The sequence below is a fragment of the Ambystoma mexicanum genome, chromosome 8, assembly GCF_040938575.1.
Source record: "Ambystoma mexicanum isolate Mex_15411 chromosome 8, UKY_AmexF1_1, whole genome shotgun sequence".
NCBI lineage: Eukaryota > Metazoa > Chordata > Amphibia > Caudata > Ambystomatidae > Ambystoma > Ambystoma mexicanum.
Window position 1 is genome coordinate 1,703,857,070 of NC_090929.1, and position 17,390 is coordinate 1,703,874,459.

At 50.9% G+C, this 17,390-nt stretch overlaps 1 protein-coding gene across 1 annotated transcript in view; it reads left to right on the forward strand.

Annotated features, from left to right (window-relative positions):
- The window catches only part of BUB3 (BUB3 mitotic checkpoint protein), a 142,235-nt gene that overhangs the window by 96,558 nt on the left and 28,287 nt on the right, over nucleotides 1–17,390 (forward strand). The window contains exon 5 of the mRNA XM_069612026.1: nucleotides 16,835–16,993. Coding sequence (XP_069468127.1) covers nucleotides 16,835–16,993 — 159 coding nt within the window. The remainder of the gene's footprint in view (nucleotides 1–16,834; nucleotides 16,994–17,390) is intronic.

Sequence of the window (17,390 nt, forward strand, 5' to 3'; positions counted from 1 at the left end):
TCCAAGAGGGGAAGCAAGATCCCTACCATAAACATCTGAGGGACCGGAGGGAGATACTGAATCCAGAGGACACCCTGCAAGCAGCTCCAGTGCCCAGCCAGCACATAGCATGCCCTACTAAGCTCTGCAGCAAGCTTCCTAGGTGGGATGTGCCAGAGTCTCTGAACCAAACCAAGGACAAAGCTGTTGCCTGCAACACTTCTCTGTTTTGGGCCATCTACCTTAAAGGATGACACAAGCCCAGCGAAGAAGCTAAGAGTGCCACAACAAGCATCAACCCTCGTCCATCTTTTAATGACATTTTCGAGGCAGTCGAACCCTCGAACCACGACTGGCTCTGCCACTGACTGCTGCAGTCACTAAATCCGTCGGGCGCCTCGACCAGCGTTCCAGATCCACCAACCAGCACAGAAACCACGATTCCTGAACCGCTGTGTAGGCCAGTCTGCAGCCGTCCGTAAGCCTTGCTCGCTAAACTGCCTGCCGCCTGATACCCGCAGCCGTATCCTGTCTAGAACTGTCCCAAAAGCTGCAAAGCACCCTGAAACCGAGACTACGCTGTCAAGCGCCAAGAAACGAGCACAAGAAACATTGTCGTTCTGTTCCCCTGGTCCTTCTCTGAAGGCCCCCAGTGATATTTTACGACCCACTGCTCCCTTTGTGCTGACACCAAGTCTCCTTGAACTAATGCGATTAATTACTTTACTGACTACCCTCCTGTGACAGTTCAGAGTGCATACCCTTTACTTCTTGAACCATCTGTCCTCTGCATTCCTTTACATGCTGGGTTGTATTTTGTAGTGTGCTAGAACTGTTTATGATAATAAAGTAGATATGTTTACAACCTTGACTGGACAGCCCTTTTTATCATTGGGTAATAATTGTATTTTCACTGTTGCAACTAACCATCGATCCACGGCCTTGCGGACACAGCGGTTTATAATTTACTTGTGTATCCAATCTGTTTAGATCCCTTCTGGTGTACTAGAGGTGTGGGTCTGATTGATGGTTTAGAAACAGCTATTCACCCCTGGACCACTGGTGCCCGGAAGTTGATTCGTCACAGCGGCTATGCCACCTTTGGTAGTGCCTCTGCATCGTGCTCATCTCGCCCTATATGCCGAGTGGTGTTGCACAGCTATGGAATCTTCTCTGCTGCTTAGGAAACTGTCCTTCTTCGCAGCCGTGCCCTGTGGTTTTGCACGGCTATGCCACCTTCCCTGGTGCCGCTTCACCCTATCTTGCAATGAATGTCCTGTGGTGTTGCACAGCTGTCGCCTTCCCTGGTGCCGCTCCACCCTATCTTGCAATGAATGTCCTGTGGTGTTGCACGGCTATGCCACCTTCCCTGGTGCCGCTCCACCCTATCTTGCAATGAATGTCCTTTGGTGTTGCACAGCTGTCGCTTTCCCTGGTGCCGCTCCACCCTATCTTGCAATGAATGTCCTTTGTTGTTGTACAGCTGTCGCCTTCCCTGGTGCCGCTCCACCCTATCTTGCAATGAATGTCCTGTGGTGTTGCACAGCTGTCGCCTTCCCTGGTGCCGCTCCTCCCTATCTTGCAATGAATGTCCTGTGGTGTTGCACGGCTATGCCACCTTCCCTGGTGCCGCTCCACCCTATCTTGCAATGAATGTCCTGTGGTGTTGCACAGCTGTCTCCTTCCCTGGTGCCGCTCCACCCTATCTTGCAATGAATGTCCTGTGGTGTTGCACAGCTGTCGCCTTCCCTGGTGCCGCTCCTCCCTATCTTGCAATGAATGTCCTGTGGTGTTGCACGGCTATGCCACCTTCCCTGGTGCCGCTCCACCCTATCTTTCAATGAATGTCCTGTGGTGTTGCACAGCTGTCGTCTTCCCTGGTGCCGCTCCACCCTATCTTGCAATGAATGTCCTGTGGTGTTGCACGGCTATGCCACCTTCCCTGGTGCCGCTCCACCCTATCTTGCAATGAATATCCTTTGGTGTTGCACAGCTGTCGCCTTCCCTGGTGCCGCTCCACCCTATCTTGCAATGAATGTCCTGTGGTGTTGCACAGCTGTCGCCTTCGCTGGTGCCGCTCCACCCTATCTTGCAATGAATGTCCTGTGGTGTTGCACGGCTATGCCACCTCCCCTGGTGCCGCTCCACCCTATCTTGCAATGAATGTCCTGTGGTGTTGCACAGCTGTCGCCTTCCCTGGTGTTGCACGGCTATGCCACCTTCCCTGGTGCCGCTCCACCCTATCTTGCAATGAATGTCCTGTGGTGTTGCACGGCTATGCCACCTCCCCTGGTGCCGCTCCACCCTATCTTGAAATGAATGTCCTGTGGTGTTGCACAGCTGTCGCCTTCCCTGGTGTTGCACGGCTATGCCACCTTCCCTGGTGCCGCTCCACCCTATCTTGCAATGAATGTCCTGTGGTGTTGCACAGCTGTCGCCTTCCCTGGTGCCGCTCCACCCTATCTTGCAATGAATGTCCTGTGGTGTTGCACGGCTATGCCACCTTCCCTGGTGCCGCTCCACCCCATCTTGCAATGAATGTCCTGTGGTGTTGCACAGCTGTCGCCTTCACTGGTGCCTGTGCACCCTATCTTGCAATGAATGTCCTGTGGTGTTGCACAGCTGTCGCCTTCCCTGGTGCCGCTCCACCCTATCTTGCAATGAATGTCCTGTGGTGTTGCACCCTATCTTGCAATGAATGTCCTGTGGTGTTGCACAGCTGTCGCCTTCACTGGTGCCGGTGCACCCTATCTTGCAATGAATGTCCTGTGGTGTTGCACAGCTGTCGCCTTCACTGGTGCCGCTCCACCCTATCTTGCAATGAATGTCCTGTGGTGTTGCACCCTATCTTGCAATGAATGTCCTGTGGTGTTGCACAGCTGTCGCCTTCACTGGTGCCGGTGCACCCTATCTTGCAATGAATGTCCTGTGGTGTTGCACAGCTGTCGCCTTCACTGGTGCCGGTGCACCCTATCTTGCAATGAATGTCCTGTGGTGTTGCACAGCTGTCGCCTTCACTGGTGCCGCTCCACCCTATCTTGCAATGAATGTCCTGTGGTGTTGCACCCTATCTTGCAATGAATGTCCTGTGGTGTTGCACAGCTGTTGCCTTCACTGGTGCCGGTGCACCCTATCTTGCAATGAATGTCCTGTGGTGTTGCACAGCTGTCGCCTTCCCTGGTGCCGGTGCACCCTATCTTGCAATGAATGTCCTGTGGTGTTGCACAGCTGTCGCCTTCACTGGTGCCGGTGCACCCTATCTTGCAATGAATGTCCTGTGGTGTTGCACCCTATCTTGCAATGAATGTCCTGTGGTGTTGCACAGCTGTCGCCTTCACTGGTGCCGGTGCACCCTATCTTGCAATGAATGTCCTGTGGTGTTGCACAGCTGTCGCCTTCCCTGGTGCCGGTGCACCCTATCTTGCAATGAATGTCCTGTGGTGTTGCACAGCTGTCGCCTTCCCTGGTGCCGCTCCACCCTATCTTGCAATGAATGTCCTGTGGTGTTGCACAGCTGTTGCCTTCACTGGTGCCGGTGCACCCTATCTTGCAATGAATGTCCTGTGGTGTTGCACAGCTGTCGCCTTCACTGGTGCCGGTGCACCCTATCTTGCAATGAATGTCCTGTGGTGTTGCACAGCTGTCGCCTTCCCTGGTGCCGGTGCACCCTATCTTGCAATGAATGTCCTGTGGTGTTGCACAGCTGTCGCCTTCACTGGTGCCGGTGCACCCTATCTTGCAATGAATGTCCTGTGGTGTTGCACAGCTGTCGCCTTCCCTGGTGCCGCTCCACCCTATCTTGCAATGAATGTCCTGTGGTGTTGCACGGCTATGCCACCTTCCCTGGTGCCGCTCCACCCTATCTTGCAATGAATGTCCTTTGGTGTTGCACAGCTGTCGCCTTCCCTGGTGCCGCTCCACCCTATCTTGCAATGAATGTCCTTTGTTGTTGTACAGCTGTCGCCTTCCCTGGTGCCGCTCCACCCTATCTTGCAATGAATGTCCTGTGGTGTTGCACAGCTGTCGCCTTCCCTGGTGCCGCTCCACCCTATCTTGCAATGAATGTCCTGTGGTGTTGCACGGCTATGCCACCTTCCCTGGTGCCGCTCCACCCTATCTTGCAATGAATGTCCTGTGGTGTTGCACAGCTGTCGCCTTCACTGGTGCCGGTGCACCCTATCTTGCAATGAATGTCCTGTGGTGTTGCACAGCTGTCGCCTTCCCTGGTGCCGCTCCACCCTATCTTGCAATGAATGTCTTGTGGTGTTGCACGGCTATGCCACCTTCCCTGGTGCCGCTCCACCCTATCTTGCAATGAATGTCCTGTGGTGTTGCACAGCTGTCGCCTTCACTGGTGCCTGTGCACCCTATCTTGCAATGAATGTCCTGTGGTGTTGCACAGCTGTCGCCTTCCCTGGTGCCGCTCCACCCTATCTTGCAATGAATGTCCTGTGGTGTTGCACAGCTGTCGCCTTCACTGGTGCCGGTGCACCCTATCTTGCAATGAATGTCCTGTGGTGTTGCACAGCTGTCGCCTTCCCTGGTGCCGCTCCACCCTATCTTGCAATGAATGTCCTGTGGTGTTGCACCCTATCTTGCAATGAATGTCCTGTGGTGGTGCACCCTATCTTGCAATGAATGTCCTGTGGTGTTGCACAGCTGTCGCCTTCACTGGTGCCGGTGCACCCTATCTTGCAATGAATGTCCTGCGGTGTTGCACAGCTGTCGCCTTCACTGGTGCCGGTGCACCCTGTATCCATCTTGGAATATATGCTCGGGCGCCTTGCACCGCTATGCAACCTTCACTGCTGACCCTCGACCCTGTGTTTATCTAGCAATGGATGCCCACTGGTGCTGACACTATGCTAGACTTCCTGTTCCGTTTGGTATTCTGTTGACGCCTCCGCTTAAGCCACTGTCTAAAGTGGTGGTTTTGGTGATTTTAATTTGGGGTTCTTGGTTCCGATTGGATGGCAGCTATTGTTGAGTGCACCACTTCTAATTTGGGGGCCACAATGTCGTCATTCATCTTGATGTGAACTCATGTCCCTGGTCAGAGCGCGTGTTGATGCACAATCTTCTGTGCCCCTTGCAATCTAAAAAATATCCACCAAAGACGGTGGCTATCTCTAGAAATGCGTGCAAGCTTTCTGCTGCATTCTGGCACCTCACTTGACACATTGGATACATTTTCCACTGCAAACGATTTGGCAGGAGCATATCCTGTATGTTTTTGAATGCCGTCACCGTAGTGGCACCAGTAAAAACTCAAAGCAATACCAAACTGACTACCAAGAGCTGAAATTCAAGCTCTTAAAGTTGCCAAGCGTTTCAGCTTTGGTGAAAACCCAACTGGGAAGAAAGTAGGCTCCGCTACACCAGTGCAGCTAAGCTCCATAAACTGGCCGTTATTGGGGCAACAAAAAAATGCTCCTACGATCGGAGGATTAAAAATGCTAAATCAGACCCTAAGGAACTTTGAAAGATTCTCAAGTACTTAGAAGATGCCTCCCCATCGGGTCCATCTCTAAAGATAAAGGCGGGAGCAAGCCCATTCAGAACACATTGATCAACAAGCTCGAGACTATTCAGAATGACATCATGATTAAACGGTAAGCAAATTGGTATAGTAAGCATATGGGACAAGGGAAGGATGTTGTTTAGTTCAAGCCAGTCACAGAATATGAAATGTCGAATTTGCTGCTCCAGCTGAAACCCACCTTCTGTAGGGGATGCTTTCCCTGCTGCAGCCGTCAAGGCCTGTTCTGCCCAGATCATGCCTTGAATTACTGAGTTTGTGAATTCTTCATTCAATGAAGTTTCAGTGCCACCTTGCATCAAACAGGCCTGCATTTCCCCATTGTTAAAAAAGCTCTCTGGACACTAGTGTCCCCTCCAACTACAGGCCCATAACCAATGCCCTGTTCCTACTTAAAATCCTCGATCAGGCTGCCTATATGCAGGTGCAGGAGTTCCTAGAGAAACATAACCTCTTGAAGCCGAGACCGTTTCGCAAGGTGCTTAGTACTGAATCTGCCCCGCTCGATCTCAAGGCCATTGTGTTGGAAATTCTGGAGAAGGGCAGTACAGCCCTCGACTTGGTCGCTCATATCATGTTGATCTCCAGACTTGCGCACACACTGCCTCTTTTTTTCATCGGCAGCCAGATAGGTGGAATCTTTCCTGACGGATTGGGTAGCCAGTCTTTTATGAGATGCCAAGGAGGACGATGTTGGGGTGACTTGTGGGGTTCCGCAGGGCTCCTGTTACCAAGCCCCCTTTGGTCTATTGGATGCCAAGGGTGTACTTTACACCAACTATGCTGATACCCCGTGTCTCCTCCCTCTGTCTGGTGATTACATCAAGGACACTGAAACCATCAATGCAGTTTACACCCTCGGATGTGGATGGCCGAAAATGCACTAGCTCTGAATCTAGCTTTGCCTTATGACTGCTTGGTGTCTTCATTAGCTGGTTTGCTACCCTGTCTCCCGCCCTCCCTTGTGTTCCCCACCCCACCCCCTTCCTCTGAGTGCATCAGTGCCTTGGACTGGTAAGTGTTCTCTCCCCCTGTCCCCCCAAGCCTCCTCCACTGCAGCCAACCATGTCGCTATAATCTCTCCTATCCTCTCCAACTGCTTCTGCTTCACTAGTTCCTATCTTTCTATCACTAAAACTGGCTGGAGGAAACTTAAGGACATACTGGACTACAACCCAGGCCTTCCTATTACAGACACTGATGTCACTGCTTCCGCCAGAGAAACTATCACCGACAAACGCACCCGACCTATGGACTCGCTACTTGGTCAGCTTTCTCTCTCCTATCGCCTCTTTTCCCATTAATGGTGGCACTGGCTGGGAGGTTCTCCTTGACCTCTTCGCCATTTCCAGAGTTATCTCAATGGAACCATCATGGTTCAAGGTCCTCACCCCAACCTTCTCTTTGACAGGCTCCTCTTTTGAGTCTCTAACATCACATCACCTCTCCCTCCGGTCAGGCAACCTTGCCTTCTGTGCCCTCCTCCTTCTCTACACAGGTCTCCCTACCTTACCATGCTGTCCCGGCTCCCTTGTTGTCCTTGGTTCCTTCATTTTGCTCCTCTGGCCCTCTTGCCCTACTCCCCACACCCCAAAAGATGGAAAGTGGCTCCACATTGCCACTCAACACTCGTTCGGCCATCAAACACTCACTCGGCTGACATCTGCAACCTCCTCGAACTCGTGGATCTTGATGTGCTTGCCGTCACTGAAACATGGTCCAGGGATAGCTCCGTCACAAGCTTTGACACACACTTCCTTGAAGGCTACAAAATCCTCTTTGTGCCCAGGCCTAAGAGGACAGGTGGTGGAGTGGCGCTCATCTTCCCAGAATGGATACCCGTGTCCATCATCCAGGCTCGGGCCTACTCCTCCTTGGAGTGCCTAGTTTGCAGACTCTCTTGCCTAAATCTTCTCTCACCGTGGCCACCGTCTGTCGGCCACCAGGTCAGACCACCCTCTGACCTGGCCTCTGCCCTACTCTCCTCCTCCTCTCCAACTCCTCCTGATGGGTGATCTCTACATCCATTTGGACTCCCCTGACTCCTTAAGCCCTTTCCGCAACCTTTGCAACTCTTGCCCTCTCTGTCCTACCCTCTGGCTCCACGCACACTGCAGGCCTCACCTTGGATGCTCTCATCTCTACTGACATCCCTCTTTCTATCCCTCACTACCTTTCTCTCTTGGGCTGACCACTCTCTCCTCTCCACACCTCAAGCTCTCCTCTTGGAGCACCCACCTGGCATGGCCACTCGGCTTCAAAGTCACCAGACCCATGAAAGAAGGGACAGTGGCTGCCTTTTACTCCACCTACATACACTCATCCACCCATTCCTTTGGCTGACTCCCACCCTGACACATCCCTCGCTAACCTCAACATCTCTTATCTCTACACTCTTGACCCTGCCATGAGGGTCCGACTGATGGCCTTGCACGGCTGTGGCAGCTTTGCTGGTGCCTCTGCACCCAGTGTCCATCTTGGAATGGATGCCCGGTGGCCTGGCACGCTGTGGCAGCTTTGCTGGTGTCCTGGCACGGCTGTGGCAGCTTTGCTGGTGTCCTGGCACGGCTGTGGCAGCTTTGCTGGTGGCCCGGCACGGCTGTGGCAGCTTTGCTGGTGCCTCTGCACCCCGTGCCCATCTTGGAATGGATTGCCGGTGGCCTTGCACGGCCCTGCCCACCTTGCAGCGGATGTGGTTTTGCACGGCCATGCCACCTTCGCTGGTGCCTCTTAGCCCCGTTTCCATCTTGCAATGCATGTTTAGTGGCCTTGCGGAGCCGCCCGCTGCATGCATCCTCCCTCCCTTCCTCCTGAAAGTGATGTCCAGGGCTCGGCGGCTAAAGAGCCGTCACCGGGCCCATCACGGCTGAATGTGCTCGTGGCGTGACCCCTGTGCCCGCTGGAATGATTGCATTGTTTCTGGCCGTGATTTATGGTTGCGGGCGGCCTGGCAGGGCCCGTGATGAATGGCTGCCCGGCCACGCACGGGGCTCATTGGTGCAGCCGGGTTCATTATGTCACATAGTCGCCGCTTTTTTCTAATGCTTTTCTGATAAATGTCTGCTCGTGGCCGGCTGCGGGGCCCCGCTTCCCGGTGATGGATGGGCCCTCGGCACAGGTGTGACACCGGTTAGCAGCAGAAATGGAAGATGATTTTGTTTTTGTCCATTTCTTTGCATTGATGGGTTTGTTCCCTGGACGCGTCTCTTGCTGCGGCTGCTGCAGAATCTGCATGCGCTGCTCGTGCCCGCGCCGCCGCCGCCTCAGCGGTTTATTTAATCTCTAGCCCATGATTGCTTTTATTGGCTTTACTTAACAGCGTTTCTACTGGAACCGGAGCTGCGCCCGGGGCTGGGATGCGCGACATGCCATGTCCCGCCTCGCCCCCTGCATGCCAACCTATGCCTGCCAAGGACTTCAGGTGGCGAGGGCAGGCGAATTGCAGCACGAGTCCGTGTGTTTGTGCCGACCCCTGCATACATCTGCTGTCCATTCCGAAAGTCCTCTCCTGTGTAATGGTGAAAGGCACACACGTCCCCGTTCTTTTTTATTTACTTGGTTGTAAAGAAGTATTTTGCACATCGCCAATTCTATTGCAATAGTCTTATTTCTGTTGGTGATGTGTAAGCGCTGTGCATAGCTGCAAAGCAGTACTGTCTCACAACCTGCCTGTTAGGGAGAAGTCTCCGAAATGTGTTAAGTGGGACCCTTTTCCCACTCTCATGAATTATTATTCGATTTGAACACTGTTTATTTTAGTTTTTGAGTCTGACTAACTCCATGAGCATCATCTTTTCACATTGTGACGGACAGCACCCTCGGTGCAGTGTCAGAGCAGTCCTTTGTGAATCACTGTTTCCGAGAGCAGTGAAGTGAAACTGACTAGACTTACATTTGTAACTTTCTAGACCTAGCACACGCTATCTTACAATAGGGTGCTGGAGGTGCTATTTAGTATCCCCTTTGCCTTCTCGTGTAACATTTGTTATGCTTTCGAAAATTAATGGCTGGTGGCAGTGGTTTACTTTTTCCTACTATTGTGTGTTTTTAATGCAGGCTGCTTTCGCAGCTGCAGTATAGCACCCATGGGTACCCATTGTGTCAAAATGTCCCCGGTCTACTTTTTTCGCCATTTCTTGTTGCAAAGGTCCATCTTGAGATTCTCTGCGCACCAAACCAGGTTTGGTACCTTTGTTAGTTTTGTCTTTGGCAGGGTTCACTGGTGAAGCCTGCCTCTGGCTCCAGTGTGTCGGGCAGGAAGCAAGGGAGGTGCCCGAAACGCCTTGTGCTTAGTCTCCTTGCGCCGAGATGAGAAGCCCACCAAGAGGGCTTTCCACTTGGTGCCACCATTAATGGGAGAGGATGGGAAAGGAGTCCATGGATCAGGGGAGGGTACAGACCTGTCTGGAAGTTGCAGTTACATGGCTGTCTGACACTGCCGCTCTACAGTTAGCTTTTTTCCTTCAACCTTTGTAAGATCACTTACTTTTCTGATGGCTGGGGCACTTCCTCTGAAGTCTCCTTGCTGTTGCTGCCCGTTTTACCTAAGTACGAGATATTGCAGCACCCTCTAATGTGCACCCTTGTCTTGCGTTGATTTATATTGCCCCCACACTGGTTTTAGGGAATAGTTCCGTAGCAGCTATACTTTAGTTTTGGGTTCACTAGTGGTGCAAGCACTTTCTCTTTATTTAATTTAAGCCATTTGGGCAGCATGCATTCCTTTACATTCTGCTCTCAGCCATTTTATATGTTAGGATTCCCTTTGTTCAGGGCAAGGTGGCCTTAAAATGGCCGTTCTGCCCACATGGGCTCTTTTCATTGGTTTTCCCTGCTTCATGCCAGTACTGGGCTCTCCCTCTCCCTTTTGGGGGGTGGCCTAGACGGAGTAGCAGTCCTGCTCCGAGACATAGACAGGGTAGGGCCTGAGTGGGCAAGGCCCACCCAAAATCTGTGAATACCCACTCAGCACGTTTACAGTTATTAATGTTACTGTGGTGGGCTCAGCTACTTTACCTCCAACCCCCACTTATTAGACACTCCTGGCTATGCCTCTGGTCCTACTGACCAACCAGTATGGTTGGATATCTGATCCTTTGCTCCCAGTCTCCTCTAGTGATTGGTGGACTGGGCTTTTGGCCAGCCCCTTTTTGTAGTGGTACTTAAGGCCCTGCCTGGTCACGGATACCCTCTGTTGCTGTTTTGCCACTTGAAAGCTCCATCCGGTCATATTTTTTTTAACCCTGACCTGGCACTACTGGCTTGGTGCAGTGGTTTGGGAACATCCCGTTTTGGGTTTTCTGCCTCTGGATGTGCAGTCGAGGCTTCCCGACTGTTCCTGCTGCCTCTCTGCATCTGCAGGGAGCCTACCATGCTGATAAGTGTTCTGTGCAGCTTACTGCTGCATCTTGGACCTTACTGCCAGGAGCTTCGGGTAGCTGCTGTTGCCTAGAATGATGCTTGGCCACCCAACAACCCCGCCCGCTGTACTTGGAACGTGCGAAAGGTGCCTCCAGTCATTCTTCTCGCCCTTTCTGTGTTCCTGAGTCTTCCTCGCCAGATTGTTTGCTTCAGGCTTGAAGCTGGGCATCTTGCGATCATTATTTTCCTTGATCGTGAGGGTCGCTGGTGGCTTTGGGTGCAAGCCCCTGGGAACCAGACCTGCAGCCACACCTAGGAATGAACTGTGACTACTCTCCTCTGGGTGCTGAGGTGTGAATTATTCCAGATGCTCCCCATCTAGTCAGCGGTCGTGAGTCTTTGGAAGGGAGTCTCGACTGCACTCCCATTGACTTAGAATGGTTTCCTCCTGCTCTGTTGCATGTTTAATCCTTGTCTGGTGATCCCTGGGGCCATTTGCCACAGAATCCGTACCTGTGGGGTAGAACAAGCCTGCCTCGGTTACAGCAGATGGCCAATTGGTTTGTATCCCCTTAATTTACTATGTAATGTTCTACATTTCTATTTGTATTTTTATTATTTGTCATCATTACATGTCCTGGAACTCTAACCCTGGGGGCTCTAGACTGCCCCTTGATATTTTCACTGTACCCACACACTGTTCAGTGCCCTCCGGAACAAGAACTTCAATTTTAGTACTCTCTTCTGATTTTTACCATATTTTAAAAATGATGCTCTACTCTGATAATGCTGTAGCTATTGTTTAATTTTTCACTGCATTGTAATGTAGAGCTTGTTTAATTCTTGGAAGCCTTTGGCTATGTTTTTGGAAATGTTGAAACGTTTCCTACCCTCAAACACTGTTTGGTTACCATGTGTATTTGTATTGGTTTTAGTACTATGGTCTATAAGGTCAAAATAAATGTGGCGTCTGTTTTGGTTGAATGGACAGTTAGACTTTTATTTTATTTATTTTTCCTGTAGGTCAAATTGACTGGTTCGCTTTTTCTCCTATTTCCTACCTATATGTATTGTGCCCGGACCCCTGGTGTAGAGCATACCATCAACACGAGTGGTTTGTTGTGTATGTAGGATACTGTACATACTTGTGCAGTTCCAGAAAGGATTTTGCAGGCTTTGTGGTTCTCCTCCTCCCCGTAATGTGGTTGCTGTGTATGAGATTGGGTCCACATCTAGGTAGCAGGGTGTGGAGAGTGATCCCAGACATTTACTGTTTTTATATAATGTATTTTTAATACTGTATATTATGTAAGTAGGTGTGTGGAATAATTGTACCTTTCGTCAGCCTGCAGCCCCTCCCTGAGGAGCAAGTCTTGTTTCTCTGTCCATGTTGAGCACCTGGGATTTGGCTTCCCTTGTCGGCTGTTACACCTCCCTCCCCCATTCGCAGGAGAGCCTAGTTGAATGTTCAGACTGATGTCCTGTGGGGCGGGCGCTTTCTCACCATGGTTTACCTTTTTGTGGCTCCACAGAGCATGCTGTGCCTATAGTCCGACATCTAGGGGTAATCGCAGAGTATTGCATCTTTATTTCAAAGATCGAAAGGGGACGTCGACATGGGCATGAATGTAACATTATCCCTAACGTGACGTGCAGAGTACCTAAATCCCTGACGTGTCACTGTCCCTCATTGTTTTTTTCCGCCAACTTAGTTGGTCGCCTAATGTGAGCTTGCACAAGTTAATATTGTACTTGGTCCCACGACCTACAGTTGTCTAGTCTCTCGACTAATCTTCTTGACTGCTGCCATGTGGGCTTCCCGCCGCCAAAGACATCCACAACTGCTCATCGACTGCGTGGCCTCTGCTCTCCGGCCATGCCCTTACAGTAGGGAGAGTGGAGCCCTGGGTTTATTCTTCAAGAATGTATTTCCTTTTCCCTTTCTCCATTTTGGTCTGGCTGCCGTCACCCTCTGCTATGGAGAGGAAGCCCTTTACATTTTGCCCTTCGTCTAACGGTAAGTTTCCGTGGAAGGACATCCATCGCCGTTGCAATCTGTGTCTGCCTCGAGTCCACAACGAGCGCTCATACGTGTCCTGCTAGCTCTTTCGACCGAAAACATTGAAGGACAGGCGGTGGACTAAACGGTGGTCGCCCTATGCTATGCAGGCCGAAAGCCTTTCCCCAGTTGGTGCCGTCGCTTCGGGCGACAAGGAATCCATCGGCAGCCATGGCTCCGAATTGCAAGCCATCGACCTTTCGGCGGAACCTTCAGGCTCCCAGATGCCCGTCCCTGACAGGCCACGGCTCTGTTATGGGGAATTCACACCTCGCCGACAAGGGCACACAAGCACCACAGATACTTAAAATGCACAACCCCTAAGGGCTCCTCGACTGAGTCGTCGCACGCAACGCCAACAGGGCTGCCAAAAACTAGACGTTTCGGTGCCCTCCACGCAGCCGTCTTTGCGGCTTGCGACTGGGCATTCCTCTGGAAAGTGCGTTCAACCAAAAAAAATACGGTCGCTGACACGCCGTCCAAGGAAGTACAAGCACCTAAGGCTATTCAGCCGCCAATAATCCGCAAAAGCCTTGTAGCTATTATTTCGGCAGCCACAGAACACAAGAGAACCCCTCTCTCGACGAGATGAGTATTCTGAAGGCCCCAGCCTCTCTTGAGGGCCTTATTTGGAAAATCTCCCCCTTCTGGGCAATCTTTTCCACCTCCTAGACCCTTCTGCATCTTCCGTGTGGACTAGGGAGCTATTGGTGTCAGGCCAGTGGGACAATCTAATGGTGGTCTCAGCAGCCATCGTTCAGTCTCTGCAGTGGTGGTCAACTGAAAACCTTCCACCACCCCTGCAGTAGAAGCCACTCTCACCACAGACTCATCTCTGACGAAGGGTGGGGGCTCATCTCGTTCAGACGGTGCAGGGCGTGTAGACCCCAGCTGTGGCATTAAGCTTGTTGAAACTAACAGTATTCAAGCCTCTGAAGGCCTTCCAAACACCTCCAGCGGAAGACAGTCCTAGACCTCACACAGTTCTACTGCCTCATATTATTTAAACAAGGGGGCACTCACTCTCTAGGGCTGTCCAAACTGTCCCAGAACATATGGAAGTGGGCTCTCAAACACAAGATGTCCTCCTGGCACATGTTCCAGGGGAACACAATCTTCTGGCGGACGTACTTAGCAGAGACTTCCCTCTACCCATAGAGCATGAGTGGCGACTAGAGGAGGACATTGTACTCGGCGTCATCGCAGACTGGGGCTTCTCAGAGGTCGACTTGTTCGCCACTCTGTGATTATGCCTCCAGGTACCCTCAGAACCGCTCCAAGGGGGAACGGTCTCAGGATAACATGGTAAGGGAAATTTGTCTATGCTTTTCCCCCTATTCCCCTGCTCAACAGAATAGTGCACAAGATGCACCAAGAGCCAGTCGGGATGATTCTGGTGGCCCCGATGTCAGCCTGCCATCCTTGGTTCTCCCATCTCATGGCAATGTCGTCTCCCCTCCCAGGAAGCTGCCATGACCATGGAACATGCTGTCTCAAGACCGGGGGGGTGGGAGGGGATCACTAAATCCATGCCTCAAACTCTCAACTTGGCAGCCTGGCTTCTGAGGTCATAGAGTTCGGCACCTCCAACTCCCTCAAAGATGTATGGACATAATCTGAGAAGCATTGAAACCGAACACCAGGCATTGCTACTCCAGCAAATGGAAGCGCTTTGTCATCTGGTGTAATGGCGAGGGCATCAATACAATTGAATGTACACCTAAATATAGTGTCCTGTACCCAACGACCTGCAGATTCAGGTCTGGTTTTCAATTCTCTAGAGGTCCACTTAGCTGTGCTTTCGGCGTACATCACGTCCCAAAGCAGAGTTTCGTTGTGGACAATTCCAGTAATTTAAGCATTTATGGAAGGGTTAGAGGCTTCATTCCCCTATTTCCAAACCAGCTCCCAGGTGGGACCTGAATTTTCTTACCAGACTATGGTGCCTCCCTTTGAACCAATGCACATGGCTAGCCTTAAAGCGCTCGCCTACAAGACTGCCTTCCTGGTTGCGATCACCTCTATAAGGAGAGTTAGTGAACTGCAGGCCCTTTCAGTTCAGGACCCATTCAGAAAGGCAAGGTGGTTTTGCTTGGACACCCACGCTTTGCGCCAACCATAGAACTACCCACCTTTTTCCAGAACCCCACTAACATGACGGAAGGAAGCCTCCACACACTGGATGCGAAGGAGAGCAGTTCTCTACTATCTGGAAAAAACAAAGGCCCTAAGGAAAACAAACCAGTTCTTCGTTTCAGTGGCAGTTGGTCGAGAAGGGAACCCTGTATCTAAATCGGCCATCTCAAAGTGGATCGTAAACTGCATCACACTGTGTTACACTGTCAAGAGATCTACCCTTCAAGCCTACTCTACTCGGGGCACAGGGGCTACCATAGCTTTCATTGCAGATGTTCAACTTGAGTCCATCTGCAAATCAGCGACCTGGAGTTCTGGAAACACCTTTACACAGTACTACTGCCTAGATACACACTCTAGGTCTGATTCTCAGGTGGGACAAGCGGTGCCAAGCCATCTCATGTTCCTTCAGATCCCACCACCGTCTCCTGGTACTACTTGCTAGTCTATGCACAGCATGTGTTCTAAGCAGATTCACAAGCATCAGAAGAAATGCATTCCTCACCGTAATAGCATTTCTGGTGATTGGATCTGCTTAGATTCACATGCGCCCTCTCTTCCTTCCCCTCGTGAAATAGGACCATAGACCTCTTACACCTTCTCACACTGACTATAAGGCTCCCTCACGCAGAAAAAAACACAGCCAAGTGACTTCGACACGTGAGGGAGTTTGGGTACAACTGCATGTCACATTAGGGATAGTGTTGGTCACGCCCATGTCGACGTCTCCTTTCGATCTTCAAAAGAAAGATGCAATACTCTGCGATTCCCACTAGATGTCGGACTATATGCACTGCATGTGAATCTAAGCAGATACAATCATCAGAAATGCTATTATGGTGAGTAATTGTCATATCTCAACCCGTTATTTTCATATTTGTGCCAGTGTGCATCTTGCTTTGGTCTTGTCTTCCATGGGCATCACCCTATGGGTATGGAGAAAAGGTGAAGTGGGATATGAGTAAATGTAGTCAGTAAGGTAATTCACCTGTCTTTCTCACAATGCCCAGATAAGTCTGTTTACCTGCATTTTGAGTAGGAACTCTTCTCTGTTGCCAAATGAAATGGTTCTGAAACTTTGACATTATTCCTAGAGCTCCTCAATCGTGGGGGAACTACCTCCAAGGCAGACCGGGTGGGTTCCTGGACCCTGCCCCTATCTGTTGCCTCATTTGTTGGTGTGGGGCGAGGCGTGCGCTTCAAGACTTGTTTTATGTAGTCTTTTCATGGATCTCCTGTTAACGCTGTGTCTCCTGCACTTTAATTTCTCGTTCTGAACAAGCTCGGAGAGGGAGCAGGAATGGAAACTGCTCTGACTTGTTGAATGCAATATTACCACGCGGCTTAAGTGTCTGGGAGAAGTGCCTTGGACCTAGAAGTACGTGCAAGTTTATGACTGTGGCACCTTTTTGTTCTCTTGAGGTAGTTCCTCTTCCTTCAGATCACCCAGCCGTCAACCTGGCTCTTTGTTCTGCTTTGAACAGAAGGTGATTTGCCTTGCATACGATAGGGTAAGGGAGTCCTTGACCGGTCATGCTAGTGCTCTGGACGCACTCTGGGCATCTATGCTCGGTGTTGCGAGAGTGCCCATGACAAACCTGTCCTTAGAACCAAAGTACACGTGTGTTTGCGTTTTTACTGCTTGAAAATAGCTGGTTATGTGTTGCAGTTTGTGTGGATATACATTTTCTTCAAGACGGGTGCTGATTTCCTGGACCAGGCTGACATGTGTTTGATGGACTTCATTTCCCTCTGAATAGGTGTACACGCTATCTGTGTGCGGTGATCGGTTGATTGTGGGGACTGCAGGCCGCAGAGTCCTGGTGTGGGACCTGAGGAACATGGGCTACGTCCAGCAGAGGCGGGAGTCCAGTCTAAAATACCAGACGCGTTGTATCCGAGCCTTCCCAAACAAGCAGGTATGAAGCAGTCTCTGAAATCGCTTGTATTCCCCGCACATGTAACAGAATCATTGGATGGATTTTATGTGATCTACTCTGTACCATACTTGCACAAACTGATTGGTCCAGGGGGCAGTGGTAGAATTGATGGAGAAAACGCCCCCATTATACACATTTGTAATAACAATACTTTGCAAAAGCAGGATTTGTAAGAAACCCAGGTGCATTTTAGGATGCACTGTGTGCTGTTTTAGGTCCTTTCTAGTATTCTACATCGTTCATGCAGCCCCAGTAGACGTGATCTGATGATCAGTGAATATGGCTCCTGCCAGGGAATGTGTGCCCCGTGCCCTTTTGAAAACGTACCACTTTTTTTTTTTTGTTCTTGTCATCTGTTTTGCGGACGATGTCCAAA